At 40.2% G+C, this 19,817-nt stretch overlaps 1 protein-coding gene across 3 annotated transcripts in view; it reads right to left on the reverse strand.

Annotated features, from left to right (window-relative positions):
* RARB (retinoic acid receptor beta) overlaps nt 1–19,817 on the reverse strand; it is a 335,643-nt gene that overhangs the window by 71,319 nt on the left and 244,507 nt on the right. For all 3 annotated transcript variants that reach the window (XM_076331165.1, XM_076331164.1, XM_076331166.1), the window contains one exon: nt 1,077–1,225. In XM_076331165.1, coding sequence (XP_076187280.1) covers nt 1,077–1,225 — 149 coding nt within the window. The remainder of the gene's footprint in view (nt 1–1,076; nt 1,226–19,817) is intronic.

Raw genomic sequence — 19,817 nt, forward strand, 5'->3', positions numbered from 1 at the left:
TGCAGGTTCAAAGGATAAAGTAAAAATGGCTAACTGTACAGTATCTGAAAAATATTATAACATTTCACAAAAATAAACCAGCAAAATACCTTTTATTACTTTATTCTAATAACTTTATTTATATGGATATAGCACCTGTCACATTTTTGGCATGCATTAAAGTCTTCACTGTACTAAGCACCACACAACTATTTTAATTTGAAGGATGAAAGTCATAGGTCTTTTGTTTAACTGTTGAAAAAGAACATTGCACTAGAGTACCATAACTAATAAAGTTAACTATGAGAGCATCCATCGTATGGTATCTTTTCTTTAGCATTTTTCGCACTACCTTCTTCCTTGCACGCATAACGTTCACCGTATGTACACCTCTAATTATTGCCATACACACATGGTTTAGCTGACATTGATTCTCTGATGTGTATCTCATCTTTAGACATTCTCTACTTTAGAACGGTGTATCATATTACTGCATCCTATGGACAGTCAGTTCATGCTCTGACAATCACAGCACTGGAAAGTAGCAGATGTGCCAGCACTGTAGTCTGCCAGATTCAATTTTGTGAATACCAACCTGCTAATCCTTAAATTCCCAATTTGATTTCAGATTTGTTAGATAGATAGACACTATGCCAAAGATTTCCAGATGATCAGATCCTGCTCCCAAATTCCACCCCCTGGATACACAGAGGTAGCAGCTCATAGAAAAAGCCAGGCTGAGAGCAGACAACGGCCATGTGAGTTCTCAGGTTATACCTGACCTACAGACGGACAGTGAAGAGTCTTAATGTGCTTTCACTTTATTCTTTGATTATCTCTGCATCTACGGTCACATTCTCAAGTTAGTCAATACTTAGGGAAGTCCCTTAAAGACACACTTTGGCAGAAGTTATGAAGGGAAGTAATTCCAGGCATGATGGTCATTTACTTGGCTTTACTCATGAGTCAAAATTAATTCACACAAGAAAGGTACAGGCATCTTTGGAGACAATCAAGTCACACCAAATTTTATTGCTTTGCCCCTCTCTAAAATGAAATGCGGTCCTATAAAAGGAAAGGGAGATGACGGCACTCACCTTACATCCCTCACAAGCACTGACACCATAGTGATATCCAGATGACTTGTCTTGACAGACAAAACAGGGCTTGTAAACACGAGGGGGTGGAAGTGGTGAAGGAGGGCTCGGAACAAGTTCTTCAGAACTGGTGCTCTGAGTTTCAACTGCTACAAAAGAAAAAAGAAATATAATCGGATGATTCATGAATGAATTTTAAATTACTAATTATTTACTGTATTTTAACTATCAAACTGGCCCATATCTATCTTGGTACAATAAACATTCATTTGTCTGTCTTAGCAAAATTTAGGGGGAACTAAAGCAAGGCAAGCAGTGACAGGACTACATGCTATAGCCTCAAAAGCTTATTTTTAAGTACCTGACCATTCTTCATGATCCAGCTACTCAACACCACAAAAGCTTCAGCTCTCATCAGATATATGGCTTGAATCTCTTACCAGGCTCCAAAAATGGACAACCTTGGGCTCATGTTCTGGTTTTAGCCTATTGAATTGTGTGGGATCCATGTGTGCACGCTGGATATCAGCCTTCAAAGGGAAACTGTTTGTTGCACGTACCGTTTCAATTGGTACTTAATTTTGGGAGAGCTCTTGTATCTCTTGCCTTTGTCTACAAAAGGTAATGCTTCCAATGTGGAATTCTGCCACAACAGCTTAGGGGCATGCATCAGGACATATGTAAAGAGACAAATGACTAAGTATAAGACCTGAAGTGAAAATTACCTGAATAAGTCTTCTTTCTTTTTTAATCTGTAAAACTAGCACAACCCAGCAACACTTCCTTACCTACCTTCGGATTTCTAACATCAGGAAACCTCTCCGAGAAGAAGCTACTTACACATTATGACCCCACATCCCTTTATTGCCTTAATATTTCTAGATGGTCATTTGTTTTGAACCTGCTGAAAAGCCAGTTATCCCTTTCAGGGAAAGGACGTGAAAGCTCTACGAAGCGAGATAAGACATGCGAACTACATCTTTCCAAAACATCTGCATTAGTTTTCTGTGATATGCTGTCATCATTCCTCACATTTATTGTAGATGTGCAATACATTTTCATGTTTCACCTAGCCGTTCTGCTGCTTCTCAGATAAATCCCTCCAACTTTTCAACAGATACACAGAAATGACAGGATCTGTGAACTCAGACCTATCCAGAAATATTAGGCCCTATCAGCAGAGCTAAATCTCAAGAGTACTAACAGCAGGCCTTAAAGAATATTACTCAATGGAAAATCTTAGACAAGATTTACTGTACATGATATTTTTCAGATTACAAAGATGATACATTTGTATTAAACTCATGATTCATTGTCAACTCGTGTCCTGCAGAATTCACAGAAGGCATCATGGAGCACGATGCAACTTCTGATTACTTGTGAGAGGGGCCCCTTTCTGCCATTTTTACTTGGGTTAAGCTACTATCAGCTTCAAGGACGGACATTTCTTGAGAAGAAAATAAATGCTAGAGTGAAGTGTTAAAGGCTCTGATTCTAAGCAAAGAAATATCTTTCCAACGGGAACAATTTATTTATATATCTAACAATAATGAGGCTGTGAAGAAACAGAAAAGTACAATAACATGTGGCTCCATAAATTGTGACGATCAGACAATGTCCAGAACTATACTTATCTTTTTCAGCATTAAATACACTAAACCTTGGCAAACAAAAAATATACAGGTTCCTACTGCACCAAGCAAACTTTAAAGAAGTTTTTTCTTAATGAAAACAGAGATGAGAATGATCACTTCTTTTCAACAGTAATTTTTTGGTATTTAAGAGAGACAGAGTGTGCTCTGTTATTGATCTCTGCACAGCCATCCTGCTTGAATCAATAATCTATTAGTACTTTTAAATTAAAGTTAGATTCATCAAATGCCCTTGAGAGGCCTCAAACATTCTGCGCCTTATTTCATGCTCGTACATGAATTATGGCAGCTTCCAATCAGTCTGTGGAATGATAAAATTTTAGCTCTAAAACTCTAATACCAGCAGACAATGTGTTTCATATTAGCTCATTCAACTCTCCCAGTCCATCTAAAAGGCAGTTTTTAGGCTCCCCATGGGAAAACAAGGTTGTGTCATTCAATAAAACAACTGCACTCCTGCAATCCTTCTGTGATTTCAGTTTGGGGAAAGCAGTCTTTGAGGAATAATACCGATACACTTCTACTTTTTTCATGATTTCATTCTAAAGAAGCACCAGCATCCAAATAGCAGTGTTCAAACCACAAACCATATGTACAACAGAGGTCTGTCAGGCACCGGCCAAGCACCAGGAACTTGCGATACCCAGAAGAGATTAAGCAACCAGCTCAGTTCATAAATACACAACATAGTCAGCAACTGAAAAGCTGAAGGTGCCGCTAGAGAATTTTTTTTTCTGGACAACTTGAAAAGGTATAGGAGAAGGAAAGATCCAATGTAAACCAGTAGACACTCCCTAAAACACCCACATGTGTATTTGCCACTAAAAAGGCTTAATCTATTCAATATAATACTTGCATGAGCTGAACAACCGTCTAGAGAGTTTGATTTTTTTTTTGGGGGGGTAAGAAAATCCAGTTTGGGAACATTCACTTTTGATCACAGGCAAGATGTACAGCTTTCTGGAGAATGCCTGAACTCAGATTACACATGCTTGACTCTTACTCCGGCTTCTGACTTACTATTCTTCCTTGGATTTAGCCTTTTTAACTCTTTATTTGAAAACGTATGTACTGCCAGCATGGAAGTGCAGAAATCTGGTGCAGGCATCTGTAGCAATTCATGCTCAGCAGGTATAAAGCATTATTTCTGTATCATGTCGGTGGCTAGTGGATGCATGACAGCAGAACCCGCTTTCTTCTATGCATGTCTGCACATGCAAGGTGGAAAAAAGAAAGGATAGAGGGCGGACAGTTGACATTTTCAGAAGAGTCATTTTAAAGCAGTCTTACAATTTTAGGAAGAATTCAAAGAAATAAAAACAGCTACTTCTTTCCATGCCCTGCTGTCTTGTCCTACGGGATGTGACACTTCAGGGTCCCTACTCACCGGAGAAAAGAGAGCCCCAGTGCCGTCACCCAACACCTGAATGCTGCTTAAGCACACAGGGACTCTCAAACAATCGGTCACTTCACAATTCCTAAGATGTCTGAAATATTTCTAAAGGTTAGATAAAGCAGCAGATAAGATCTTTAAAAGCACAGTGTGCTTTGTGAGAGCTAATTTACTGCCAGCTAAACCATGTTGACAGATGGAGGAGGTATTTTACTTTGTGACCAACTAGAAGCAGGCAGGCATTATGAAATGCCTTGCGTTTCGCTAGAAACTTAGATTATTAAGCTTGTATGTTAATGCACACTTTGGACAGTTGAGTCTTAAAAGAATAAGAAGTTGTAAAGCAAATGGCATTTCCTGGATAGCCTCAAGGGAATTTTGAATACTGAGCTAAGGGTCCCTGGTGGGAAGCAGCAATTTCAGCTAATTAGGGTGAATAGCAAAGTGTTGCATTTGGTCAAAACATTCTGTTAACCCTCATTTTTGTTGGCACCAACAAGAGTCTGGATTTTTTGCTTCTTTTTTTTTTTTTTTGTGAATTCACTGCAGGAGTGCAAGGCACACAGCTCACATACATTAGGCAGAAAGTCAAAGGAAACGCCAAAGTTCAACTAAAGTACAAGTAATTAGAACCAGATTCTCTGCTGCTTGTATGTGTGCATTTGATTGTAGAAGTTATTTATAAGCCTCCAAACATTTGAAAAAATAACTATATACTGTAGATCATTTAATTTTTATGTCTCGTCTGGAAAAAAAAGTCTGCTTTTAATCATCTTCCAGGAAAGAGCCAGGAACTGGGAAAGTGGGTCTCAATTGTTTCAATACAAATTTCTCTCTTTCATGTGCCACATAAAACTATGCTATAAAATTAAATCCAAAATATCATTGTCTCAACCCCCCGATCCAATTTTTTTTTAATACAAAACTTCTTTGAATTTGTCATGCTTAAATAGTTTGCATTGTTACGAGGGTTTTGTTTTTTTTTTTTAAACTGTTGTTTGGAAGACAGACAAGGGGAGAAGAAAAAAACAAAGAGTGAGAGAGAAAGAAAACATTATCGTGGAGACTTGCCAGCCTTGACTTAGTAACCTGGCCATGACCCTCCAGCGAGTGTGTGTTTGACCCGGTCACACATGACTCTGGCTGCGTACTGTTGCTGGGTTATAAGTCCCAGATATTTTTACCATATATACAACAGGTGGGGATCACATACAACAGAAAGAGGAAAACAAAGTCTTCCCTTGTGTGAAGACTCCCATTTTCTCCCTTGCAAAGAAAACACCACAAAGCAAAGAAGTCAGGCTACTATTTCACGTAGCTGTGCTGGATCGTTGTATTACCCGGGGGTTGACGGCACGGAGGTGGAGTGGGCTGAGGGCAGGAGGACGGAGGAAAAGGCTCAGGGGAAGCCATGTGCAAACGTTAATCAACGCAGAACGAATTACCAAACTGTAACATCGGAACCACAATCAAAAGTCCTTCCTCATAGGGCTGGGTATGCATCGAGGTTCAGGAGGGAATGCTCTTTATTACGAGTGAATGCAACATACCTGGATTAAAACACAGGCTGCCACAACAACTCCAGATTGAGATATTATTATCAGGATTTTCAGAAGTACTTAAGAAAGTATGTCTTCCACATTTGAGGGTTTCTATTTTATTATTTGCGTCTTGCTAGCTGCACAAATCTGCCTTAAAGCCATGATGCTAAATATAAGTTATTCTATTTTAATTCCTGATTACAATTTTTCGAGCATTAATTTTAATCAAGTCATAGTTCATCTCTACAAGACTGTCTAGGTCTTAAAGAAAAAAAGGTATTTGGGCTGAAAGCCAAAAAAAACTCTAAGTCTTCAGTTTTGCTTTTAGTCTGAAAAGGGGCATTCCACTTTCAACAGGGACATCAGAAGATTAAACATTATCACCTGGTTTCTACTAGAGGGTGCCCAATCCAAAATGATCCCTTTCTGTTATTTTAAAAGCTAAAAGAGTATCCCACAGATTTTCACTATGAGCTGCTCAGGATTCCTACAGTATGATTAAAATAACAAAAAAACTAGCAAGAAGTAGAGGTTATGGAGCTCAGAAGCCCAATCTGCAAGGTCTTACTAATGGACAAACTTCACACAAGGTCACCTAAAGGTGCCTCAGACCAGGTCATTTTAAGAGCCATGCCTAGGGCACAGGCTGCTGCTGCCAATAGCTATCTCAGACAAGGTGCAAGCCCCGACAGGCGCAGCTGAGTTGGCAGAAGTCTCTAAAGCCAAAGTGCTTTTTGCTGTTATGACTCTTGTCAGTGAAAGAGCGATACGGACAGCTGGCTTCTGTCCCGTCGCATCTGGGAGAAGAAGGGTCCTGCTGAACTCTGCCCTCCGCCTTGTGAGTACAAGAAGCAGTTAAGCACACTCTCTGCTCCGATATCCTTACCCTAATGAAGTTCCAAGTACAAATTTGGCCATTGCTCCACTGCAGGCAGACATACCATCAGGACAGTATTTTCTTCCCCCACACTTTTGCATCTCATGTATTTAGACAGTACACTATTTTGGGCAGGGTCTTAGAATATGCTATACAGTAACTGCCGCTGCAGGACCTTCAAGTGCTACTCCAACGCAAATAATAGTAATGATTGTGATCCTGCCAAGTCAAAAGATGTTTGAAAGAATGAACCTTGAAAGGTCTCCATAATCTTGAGGGGAGCCATTACTTGCAAAGCAGGTCCTCAGAGCACTTTCATTTTAACTATTTTAGCATTTCAGTGTTAAAAAGCAGACTAACTTCAAAGGATGAGTCTAAAAAAAAAAAGACTTCTTCATATTCAGCAAATGCCTTTGCTGTGTGTATACCAAGTTGTATTTCCCAACTGGAATGGTAGAAAAGAAGTGTTTACACTCATCTGCTGCATCTCCCCCACTTTAGAACTGGGAGAAAGCGAGCGGCATCATATTCCTTCGTGCCTTTCATCGACAAAATTGCCAAGTTTCAATTGCAAATCTGTAATGTTAACCAGCAGAGTAATGTAACATAAGTCAGAGGAGTCAGTGGATACTGATCTTGGCCATACGACAGAAGTATAGCCCTTTGAAACCTTTATTCATATCAGGTGATTAGGGCCACGAAATAAAGTTCAGCATCCTACGACCATCATAGCAGAGCTATCCAGATTTGTTTGCAGAAAATCAAAAGACAACAGCATCTATCTTTCGGTTATCCTTCTGTTCTAGTCTCATCATACAATTTCTGTTCCTTAGCAGCTAACTTCTTCATCTGTAGCACAGATTTTATTATTCCCTCAAATATCCTCTATTGGTTGCCCAGTGAAGGGTGGGGATTTTTTTGTAACATACTTTTCTGTTATGCTACAATCTGGACTCTTAATTAATCCATTTGTTAAGCATGCAAATTCAGTTACCTGACTTTACAGTGCCATTTATCAAGGCACTCCAGGGCCCCCACCTGCCAATGCCAAGTGACATTCCTACACAGATCACAGACACCCTGAGTGACTCTCCCCAGGCCCCGCTGTCCCCACCACGCCGCACAGCTGGCAGCGCTTCTGGTCCTGCCGTATTTAGCAGCATGAAAGATCCTGCTCTCTTCTACCCATCTGATCTACAAGCATGGTCCCTGCCACTCCAGTATGTGAATATCCCATGAGCATTCATATTTTTACCTCTGTAACACCTAAGTGAGATAAGGGAAGAGCTATTCTTCTTACTTTACAGATGGGAAACAGAAGCACTGATAGCCTAAGTGCTAAGAGCTAAGCAGTACCCAACTGGGATTTTCAACAGCAACCGACAATGTAGCTGTGGCTCTAGCAGCATCTTCAAAACATAGCCTTACATGCCTTGCCCCAAGTTACACATGGGATACATGACAGAGCAGGAAACTCAGTTAAGTCTGTGCTCAGTACCTCTAATGTGAGGGCTCCAAAGCACCCCCAAGTAGGCATGTGCACCCCGCTCAGCTGCTGACTGCAAGGCAGGTCAGGGCTGGGTGCCTTCTGCCCCCAAGAGCCACCACTGCTGCTGGCAGGGAACTCAGGAGAGATGATGAAAGGCTTGTCTTCATATTCTGATCTCCACAGCCAGCTAAGAACCAACGTTCTATAAGACTACCCCACCTTACATACAATTACACAGGAACATCCCGGCAGACAACAGACCTGCCCTGAGAGAAGTCCCGAATCCTCTCCTGAAGGCAACTCAGCAGCACCCGTGCACGTGGGCACTGTGTCCCACACAGGCATAACCAACACCAGGAACTGCCACAAAAACCTCCACTCTTGACTATACTGTCCAAACCAACACCAGCCTCACATACCGCCAAGACATAAGCCTGAATCTACCAGGTTAGCCTTATATATGGAGCACATATGATCTGGAAATCACTAGTATGCCCCGACCATGTTATTTCTGAATGCAAACACCCTGAAACTTTTTTCTGAAGCTGCTGCATCGTTCTGTTGTGTCCCACAGGTATTCTGGAGGGAAGCTGTCACTGCAACCACCCCTGGTGCTTCTCCCAGTAAAGCCAGGACTTCTGGCAACTATGTACTCTACACACATATTTACTACAGCTAGCAGGGACAATGAGGAAGCTGCAGCTGCTCTGTAAGAGCGCATTCATATTCTGTAGGTTTGCTCAGGAGGGTGTTTTCAAACAGGAGTAAGGTTTACCCTGGTTTGCGATGCCTGGTTCTCAAGCACCAGCTCCACTAAACCCAGAGGAAGTATGAATAACTAATATCGGAGATTTGTGTTCACATCACCTTTGAGAAGAAAATGATACTGTTTTCCAGGCTGGTGGTTTTTCTTTTTCTTTTTTTTTACAGTTATATCAGCAAAGCAGTTCTACATTTGAGTTTACGTGTCCGTGTAGCCAGAGAGACGCATTTACACCTGAGCAAACATGGAAGGCGGAAAGCTTGTCAGGATTAATTATATCAGGGACAAGAACTGCGTCTGGTTATACCTGTGTTACTCTCAGGACAGCGAGACTTAATGACGCGCTAGTAACTGAGAACAGGAGCGTCTTTCGCTAAATAAATGGCCAGGCAGACGCCATGAGGGAGCCAGGGTGAAAGTAAGTGTACAGACAGGATGGCCGGAGGGTTTGGCAGGCACAGCAGAGTTTACAGGGCAGCAGCTCATCAGTTTGTATTAGGAGCCTACCTTCAAAATGAAAAAGAAAACATGTTAAATGAAAAAGAAAACATGTTAAATGAAAAAAATAAATCGTACGGAAAACTGAAGAAAAACATCCGAAAGATGCTAGCTCTGTAGTTTTTTCAGGTCAGTGATTTTCTGCTTGGCCACTACCACGTGAAATTGCATCAGTCTCAAGTGAAAATTTCACATTATTGCAAAACTGAAAAATAGGGTCTTCCTTAAAAAATATAGCTAATTGTGCTATCATTTGTGTGAAGTTAGATTTTCCTTTGAAAATGAACTTTTTTTAAAATTCAGGCCCCGTTTGCTTTACCAGCGAATTCCCAAGGTCAGATCCTCATCTGGAGTAAAGTGGCATAGGCAAAGAAGCAACACTGATTTAGAGAGAATGAGAACTCTGGCCTCTTTATTCTTTATTTATGAAAATGGAGCCTGTTTCTGTGGCCTATTGATACAATTATGGTGTCACAAATTCAGCATGTTTTCCCTGCAGGATCAAAAATAAGAAGAAAGGCACATCATGAGGGACGAAACACTTAAAAATAAAAGGGGTCTGATTCTTTTTTCAGATCTGTTTTACAGTGTTATCACCCCACCGATTCCAAGAAAGACTCTTGGCTTGTAAACATAAATGGAGAAAACTCAGATCCAATATCTTCAATAATAAATAAAAATTGCAAGGGAAATGAAATAGTTACTATAATCTCTATACGCATTCAGATATTTTACCAAGTCATAAAGTCTCCATTTATAGTTATTAAATGTTTTGTAGTGTTTTGAGGACTTTTATCTTCAAATCTTTTCAAGCATCCAAACAGAATAATTCAGAGTATTACACTAAAGGAATGATTTTATTCTTCAAAACTCGCCTCCTATCCAAGTTGGTATTAGTTTTTGGTATTACTATGTCTGCCAAATAAATTTTTTATTTTCTGTATATTCAACATGTTCTTATGACACCATTCATCATGACTTTTTGCTGTGGCTTGAATCCAGCAAGAAAATGATTGTTTTAATATCTTTAATCACATAATACTACTACATAGTTGTTCAGTACCACATGGACAAAATAAAACTGTTGTGCTCTATTTGGAAATGCAGTAAAACTGACTTGCTATGCAATATTTTACATACCAATTTATTTCTCAAACTTTGGGACCATTAATTCAGACCATTTTGATCTTTAGGTGTTTTTAAATCTTAAAATTAATAGAGTGACTCAACAAGAGCCAATTCAGTGATCAAAACTACTTCAAGTAAGTATAGTAGCAGTTAAAATGCTTATCATCCCAATTAATTTGTATTACAGCCACACTGCTGGATATCGCTAATTGATTTATATACCCTCCTTTCTATACCCATTTACAAGGGCAATTATGAACTCCATCACATACGTTTAAATGGGTTACATTAGAATAACATCTAGAAACTAGACTGCTGAGCTTAAAATCTTTAAGAACAGGTAAATTCTTCATTAATGGGTATGCTATCAATCCACTACAAATGGCCTATAACCTTTAAGGCGGTACACGGTACTAATATTTCACTTTTCATGGGCAGTTTGGGGTTGACTCCAATGATGAGCTCCACCGCTATTTTTAATTGTTTTTAAAATTGCATATTATAGGCAGCAATAAACACTTACAAATTAGTATTATACCATCCACAGCTTTCTGCAAAGCATGGTCTCTATAAACAAGTTAAAACGCATACATCTGTAAATAATAAGTATAAGTATGCTGAATTTAATGAATAAGGGCACTAAAAGAAATTGAACAGTAGGGGTTCAGCAATTAGAGTAACTGCCCATTTTATTAAAAATGTATTGTTTCCAGCTTTCGCTTTAGAAGGCTTTTATTGCTCTGCTAATTCTAAGTTTTGACTTCCTCAGAAAAGGAGGTCCAACTCCTTACTTTCTTCGACAGCCCCTCGTCACACAGCCACTCGCCTTTTTTACAAGGCAACGGACAACCGTGAAGCTTTATATCTCATTGCTCGGGATCTTGCTCTCGGGCCCTCGCTGCAGACCTTTTTTTGGCATTATGCCACCCAGAGGTACGATTCTTTACTGAGTAAGGTTTCATCCCACAACGGAGCTGGGATGAAACCTGCTGAACCAGCAAACCCCAGGCAGCCACCCCCCGGCCCTTTCCCAGAGGTTACCAAGCCTCCGGCGGAGCGGGCGGAAGGGCACATGTCCAGCTTCCCAGCCATGCTGCTGCAAAACAGGGCCATTTGCTGAAGCTGCCAAGGCTCGGGGCCGTGAAATGGAGCCGTGCGTTTCCTCCTGCCGCAGAGCGGCAGTCTCCCGCAGAGGACAGGGCAGTGCGTAGACTGGGAGAGGCAAAGGTAGCTTCTTAAACCAAGCAGACACCCCAGTACACATCTCCCATGTCCCTAACATTATTGCAGTGAACTTCTGGGGTACCTCTGCTTATACATAGATGTTTTACATATACATAGCTTACTTCCCTAGTAAGTGTTAAGACTATTTTTTACCCTAGCCTAATTGCACGCACATTGCTGCACTGCTGCAACTGTGGGGGTATAATTAAAACAACACATTATTTCCATTTAGACATGACGTAACAACAGGAAAAAATGGCTTTCATCACTTGGGCTTATCTGCAACTAGAAGGGCAGTCAGACCAAAACTTAACCTTTCTGACATCCTCCAGCACACATACATTTGCAACATCTGAGACTGAAACAGGGACCAACTCTGTCCTCCTTCATCCCCTCAGCATGCCAGACCAGGACAGTGCATTACTAAGAGCAGTTCACCTCAACATTTCTGATGCTAATGTAAGAAATTCAAGTTTATGGAATATTTAAGAAGTGAGCATCGCCAATATCTTTTGAGGGGGGAAATAAAATACACAGTTTATCAAGCTGTAATGCTTGCCTGAGTGGAATTTCAATATTTCTGAACAGAATACCTGCCAGACAAAAGATGGTAACACAGTGGGAAAGGTTCAATGAAAAACTAAGACACGACCAGATTTCCTCTCCTTCTAATGGGGAGTCCTTGTCATTGAGTTTACATCATATTTTATATCTATTTTTTTAAATTTTTATAGGTGCAATTTACTTTCCACTGGTGCAGTTAACCTGGCAAACATCCCTCTGCCCCTTTCACAGTAGGTGCAGAAGCTGAAAGCTGGGAAGGAGCTCGGTGTCCTAGAGTGAAGCGGTAGCAACACTACGACTGTGGCTCAGAGCACACCTCTACTCTCTGCCTAGAAGACCAAAGATGAATAAAATAAGACATTTGCAAGAGACTGGAGGCAAGATGAGCACTGTGGCTGGAGACAAGATGAGTACTGCGACTGGAGAGCACATTTTCCGATATTCTGTTCTCCTATTCTCTTCCTGCAGTGGATTTTCCTATTAAACTCTTGGAGTGAGGAATGCTCATAATTTTACCTGTATGTCGTCTGTCAGTACCATTCTCACTCGGAAGAGAAAAAATACACAAACACTGTACCATAGGCAAACTCATACATGCTAGCAGTATTTCCTAGTCACCTGGTCTTTCTTATTCAATACCTACCTTCAACAGTGACTTGGGTTTTTTTTTCCCAGCTAAGCTGCTCACAACTGACTGCAATATCCCAACCTTACAAACAGGGAAAATGTCAACCGTACTTTATATAGAATATGGCAAAAAGGAAATACTTTATTTCCAAAGGGCTGGACAAGCAACATTCAGTCCTGACACCTGATGTCCCAAGAAACTTAAGGCAAAGCTTATGCTTTGAAAAAAGGAAGTTACTTTTTCCAAGTGAGATTCAATTCCAGAAGATCTCTGGCTACTGTGCTTTAATAATTTTAAAATGTCTGTATTATGATTATCCAATATTACACATACGCACGTAAGTACATTTCACAAAACGTACTTTTTTTAGGGAAAAAAACCTTTTCCGGCCATGTTTGAGAGATTTGGGCCATAGTTTTCTGTAGAAATTAAGCTCATTTTTACAAATGCTTTCCCAGTTGTCACGCTTGGAAAGTTATGTTATTAAATGTAAATTCATTCAGTGCCATCTTCCCAAATTTGCTGAAGGACAGCTTTAGCGCCTCAGCTGGTATTGAAAGGATTTTGAAGCCACAGCAAAGTATAATTGACAACACACCGAGGCTATTAAAAAAATTGTGGATAGTAGTGAAACTGCCTGTAAGACTACCCATTTCACTTTAAGGCCCAGAAAATTTCCAACCTGTGGCACTAGTACTTCATAGAGTGACTGTGACAAGGCAGAGCAGCCATTTTAAGGAATTAGTAAAATGGCACGGGGTTGTTAGTTAGAAATCACTGTTTTTAATTTCTTAGTATTTGCACAAGTTTGACAACTGTACAGCAGCATATAATTGCCCAAAACTGTAATACACCTAGGTAAGCTTTCCAGAGAATAAGTTTAGTGTGCTTTCCTTAACTTCCTTTTCTAAGGTTTGATCCTGTTTTGTCTCGCATTACACGGACCTCTTGGAAATTTTGGGAAATCTTACTAGTTCTTTTTCCACACTTTAACCCAACAGATATGACACGTTTGTCATCCAAAGAGATTGCTATAAAAATAATAAATAAAAAAAGAGTAACCTCTGAACCCAAGAGATGCTCTCTGAGAAAACTCACCTCTGACCAATTTACCCTGGGATCAACCCCTATGGGCAATCCCAGTGCACCGGCAATCCCAGTGGGACAGGGGCACATTTTGGAAAGCTCTACACCACCCAGGCACAAGGGAGACCCCGCTGTTTCACAGCACCCCTGGCATTTGCAAACCAGTTTGCCTGATCACTGCCTTCTATTGTTTCCTGAGATAAGCAGGGCCCCAGTGAACAATTAAAGCTTTCAATAAATAATCTGTAAGCACATTCATTTGATTTACTGTTATTTGATACAGCAGTTAGTTTCAATGGGGCAGTTACTATTGATCACATAAAGTACTACAGACAAACATGAAACACTTCCAGAACTCCATGGATTATTACTCTTTATCTGCCACTCATCTGGGTTACTTGTAATGGTTGCAAAATTTAAAATCAATAACAACAATTAGCTTTCTGTATACTCTCAGGAATGAATCATGTGAAATATGTTTTGTTACAAAAATGAACGGCCGGAGAGCTTGCAAACATGAAAGACCCTTGCAAGTAGCAAAACTCTAAAACCATTTCTCCTGGTATGATAAAGCATCCAATAAAGAGAGTGAAGAAAAGAAAAAATACAGTATTTTAAATGCACCTGCAAGCATACACACAATTATAAAAGGGTATTGGTAAGATTTTTAAACAAAATCAAAGAGATTTAGGAATACAACTTTCAACTAAGCTGGTGAGAAAGAAGCACCAAATCTTTCCTTAGAAAATTCTACTGCAAGCCCTACAATTTCATACTCACTCCTTGATCTCTAAAGGATTTTTGGGTTGTTAACAACGGCAGGACTTGCTCCTGTGGAGGGAATTGAAGACATAGGAAAAGGTCTGACTCTTCCCACTAGCTTTTACTGGAAAGTCTATCACACACACAAAAAGGTGTCCAAGTGTAAGAAATGAAAGCAAAATGAAATTAATAGAGCTGGAAACTGATTGTAAGGGATATACATTGAAAAACACCTTTTCTCTTAGCTTCAGATTCATATAAATTAGTTGTGAATCTAATGAAATGCATGGAAGTAACAGTATTTTAAGATCTCTGCTAGAGTAATAATTCTAGATAATTAAAATGCAAAGCAATAAGAGAAATGTTTTATCATTAAACTGTAACCAGAGCTCTGTGTGAAATCATCCATTCAGAAGACTTGTTTTTCATCAATTATTTGTTATTTATCTGATGTAAATATAAGAAGGTCTAATTAAAATGTATGACTCCTTATGCAGCTTCTTGTCATTAAGACCAATGAAAGCATTCTGAAGACCATAATGAAATAATTATGTTTGCCTTTAAGAATCCTCTTCAACAACACATGGCAGTGCTACACTAAATTAAAACATCAGGAACTAAATTTCTCTTGCATCTATTTCCATTTTCACTAATTATACCCCCAAGCTTTCCAATAGACCAGGCCCTAAAATTCTTTTGAAGCTGAAACAGCCTAAGGAACAGCAGCCTTTTCATAGTAATGGACTTTGATGAAGAAACAAAGGTAATGCAGCCCTGGAAGCATTAATATTTCAAATAGAGTTATCATGTGAAAATATGTGTTTATTTGAAAAAAGGGGAAAAGACTGTTGGTAAAGAGCCAAATACGTGTTCCAGGGAAACCGATACTCTGATTTAATCTCATTTAATTGCGTCATTCCTTCCTCACCTCTTTTCGTTAGAGTATTTTCTTGTTCTGCACAGAAATTAAGGTTAGCGAAAGCATAACAAACATGGTATTACTGGGCAGTATCAGTGTATTGTGCTGTAACTAAGCTCTGCTTTCACATTTTAGTAAAGGTGGAAACAGCCCCTGTGAACAATTGCAGCGTTCATACTGGACGCCATTTCAGGGAGAGGGGAACAGCTATTTTTCCAAACCGTGTCCAGACATGCAGTGCTTCCCAACACATAGCTCGTGCTTCAACCATGAAGTCTTGCAGGACCTCTCCAAAACACAGAGAAAGGAAAGGATTCGGATAAGGAAAAAAAACACAGAAGGATGTGAGTCAGCTCTGACTTCTTGCAGGCAGCCGAAGGCTTCGTTTCAAAACTTTGGAGAGATAATGGATCCTTATTGGCGTGGTCTCAGAGAAGTGAATGTGGCAATACATGCAAAGCGTAGAAAGACGAGCAGTTCACATACCTAACCTGCATAGCATGTGATGATATGCACAACTAGAAAAACACAGCCGGAATGTGCTCTCTGAACTGAGAGAGGAAGGCTGAGGTTCACTGGGGAACAAGGACTTGGGAAAAGTATATTCTTCTGTTAGCCCCCCTCATCAAAGACACTTTGCATAAATATCTGAAAGACATAGGTGATTTGCCATTTGTTCTGCATTTTACATCTTTGTGCTCAAAGTGTGGGATGGAAACAGAGGATCATTAAGACAGACAAGTCTCCAAGACTTTCCAGCCAGCCACTAAGGAGGATCTGACATATACCCTGATCCAGGAACTAATAAAATTTCTTCCTCAAATGAATGAAAAGAGCAATCCAAACAACAAAGCAATGCAAAGGAATACTTTGAAAGATGAAGGGAAAAAAGGAAAACCTCCTCAGACCAAAAGTTGAGAGGCAGAAGTATGAACAACTGCTTAAAAACAAACAAAGCAACCCCCCTCAGGACCTGATCTTAACAATAAAAAAGCTCACACACGCGTGACTTTTTTAACCAGTCCTTTGACTTGTGCCCCAAGCCAAAAACGCAGATTGGTGGATCAGTGCTTTCCGCTAGGAAGGGAAGGCTGGTAGAGAAGATAGGAACTTTGATGAGAGCAACCCAGAGACTTGTGCAAAAAACCGCAGAGACACGAGCTTTGGGGCGCACAGGCATTTCCCTGCACCTGAACCAGGGTCCTGGGGAAAGCATCCGCCTGCGGATCAACTGCCTCCGCAGCCGCAGCCCTTGCCAACGGTACGGTTTGGGCAGGTATCGCCAGATGGCACTGTGACACAGTTTTCCAAGTCCTTTTTCTTCATGTGCGAGTGAATGTTCAGTCTTGGAAAGACAGGCAGCGCCGGTCTTTGTTGTGGGTTTTGGGGTACAAGATGAGGAATAAACGAGGCGCTTGGGAGACAGAGAGAGGTGAGCGGCAGAGGAGCCTGCTCCCTGCCCCGGTCTCTGCCCACGGCCGTTCCCTGAGCGCCGGTGCAGGGGGCAGGAGGTTCCAAGACCCCAAAAGACAGGGTATGGCTGCGCCGTGCCCGAGCACCTCTATCCCAGATCAGTTATTTGTGAACAAGCAAAATACTTTGATCAACTCAGATGCTGTTACATCCACTTATCAGGCAGGAACAGGAGTGATTCTGGTACAAGGCTAGAAGATGACAAGGAAGTCTCGTAGGAAAAGAGATACACATCTCTATATGATGTGCTGCTGTGCCACCAGCCAGCTTGGCAGAGGAGACCACTGGAGTGGTGTAATAGCCATTTCAGGAACTCACCACAAGTTGCACTCAGCTAAAAAAAAAAAAAAAAAAAAAATCACAGGATTCGAGAGATTTTTTTGTGTTGACTGCTTTTTTTTTTTAATTGACCCATTCCTTCCACTGTTTGTATCTTACGGGTACAAATGGCTTTTCAGCAATGAAGCACCCACTGAAGGAAATCTCAGTTAAATCAAACAGTGGCAGTTGTCCGGTTGGTGCAACACTGGGCAACTTATTTAATTGCTCCACACCTCTGCTATATATCTTTAAAAGGAGAATGATCCTTCTTTCTTTCTAAGAAGAAAAGAAATGTTGGATGTTCATTGTGCTGAACATCCAGTGCAATGGCACGAGCTTTTACGGTTATTTTGTAAAAGTAGTGGTACATAAATACATTAATGGCTCACTCATACAACCACTTTGTGTCTGAAACTCTTATTAAAATCAAGGATGGAGGGTTGAGTGCATTTAAGTGCTTCACTAGATAAGGCTCTAAAAGACAAAAATATACTTAATTTGTCATTTTATTGCTCAAAGATCCTTGCTAAAAATACAACGTGAGCCTGGAGAAAAATATTATGGTTCAATGGAAAGAGATCATCCAAACCATTAAAAGAAACTAAGCGGTGCTAAAACACCTCCTTGTTGCGAGACATTTCTCTGGCCTTTTTCTTAGGGGATGCACTTAGAGGGTAAAATGTAAGTCACTGAAAGTGCATAAAACGGAAATCCCTCCAAACTATGGATGGACTTTAACATCATGTCCTTAGCGGTGAAGATCCAGAGCACTCTGAGAATTTATAAATACTCATTCAAGCTTTAACCTATTAAACCTATACAAGTGTTGCTTGCATGTGTATATTTAACTTACAGAGTTTTATAATATTCAGTTTATATATGGTGTAAGCAGGGGAAAGAAAAATCACCTTGTCCAAGGGGAACAGAAGGTATATTATATACTCTGTGTCTAGGATTCTTTACACAGACTTGCTGGATTATATTTCCATCTCTCTTAACAAAAGTATTTGAAGAAGCTGTAAGGCTCAAACAGAACGCTCAAAGAAAGTGGGGTCAGTTATATGAGGGCTGGCATTAGTTTGTTAAAAGTTTTTTTCCTACCCGCTCCCAAATAAAGGGACAAAGAAGTGAACATTGTGGGAATGTGTTTCTAAACCACATGATATCCTTATCAGATTGTCATGTACAAGGGAGGTTCTCACACAGGGACCCCATGCTGGTGAGCTGCCGTGAGCTGCCCCATCACATGATGCAAGTTCTCCGCTCCTATTCAGATTACTGAAATGAGCTGAAGGAAGCTAGATTTTCCCTCCCTCCCCCCCAGAATAAGCAAAATGCACAGTGACCACAGTCATATTAATTCGCTGCCACTGGGAAAACAATCCAGAGCAGCTGCTAATGATGAGTGAGTACATGAAGAAGATAATCTAGCTATTAAAATCTATACCACAAGTTTGAAACTGTCTCAGAATAATATCTGATGAGCCGACTTTAATGCAAGGAAGCAAACAGAGAATCGGAGAAATCTGAGTGTCAGACAAAATACAGGGAAAAAACCTCATTTTGTGGTTTAAATGTGGAATTCTGCAAACTTGACTTGTAAATTTATAGAAAGAGAGTAACATCCTCTTATAAACAAGTTCTACTTTGTTTTCGAAGTGTCTCTATTTCCACTGTTAATGTTGTGAGCTCTGTCGTTGAATTACTTTTTCATATAGTTCGGGGGAAGTGGGAAAGTCCTTTAAAAAATTTTAATATTAAATGAAGGTTCTAAATAGTATTTGGTCATTTAAATATGTGGCCTGTTTTTAAAAGTGCTGAGGGAGCTCCTAGATGCTCAGCATATTTGGAAATGAAGCCATGAAATGTGGATTTAGGATGCTAACTTTAGGCTACTGTTTCTGACATTCTTAACTTTTGAAACACATTTGCTCATGCAACGATGGATTAATAAAATCCCAGACTTCAGATTACTTTTTAGAAGACAGTTTAAAATCCACATTTTTGGGTGAAAGTTGTTTACTGATTACCAGTAGGAGGAACAGCTAAGATTACTGTGACCGAAAAACTGCACAGAAGAATCATTCCCACATGATACCAGTTTGTTTATTTTGTACCTAGAATATGGTTCTCATAAAAAGGCAGCAGCAGATGAAAGACATTACTCTTGGTTTGCCTGCTACAAAATCCAGATTTGCTACCCTCCTGCTTTTTCTTGCAGTACAGAGAAAATGATTATTCTGTTATTTTAGAATAGTTTTGAGCATTTCGTGGCTTGTATTTTCGTAGTTCCATTTGGTTTGAAAGGGCTTGGATTTCAGCAAGAAGTGGCATGGGTCACACTGCATGGGGACAGACTTCATGCACGTGAGCAAAGGTCAAAATCAATCATAGCTTTGTATTTCCAGGCCTATTACTTTTGG

The sequence above is a fragment of the Aptenodytes patagonicus genome, chromosome 2 (genome assembly GCF_965638725.1).
Source record: "Aptenodytes patagonicus chromosome 2, bAptPat1.pri.cur, whole genome shotgun sequence".
NCBI classification, from domain to species: Eukaryota; Metazoa; Chordata; class Aves; order Sphenisciformes; family Spheniscidae; genus Aptenodytes; species Aptenodytes patagonicus.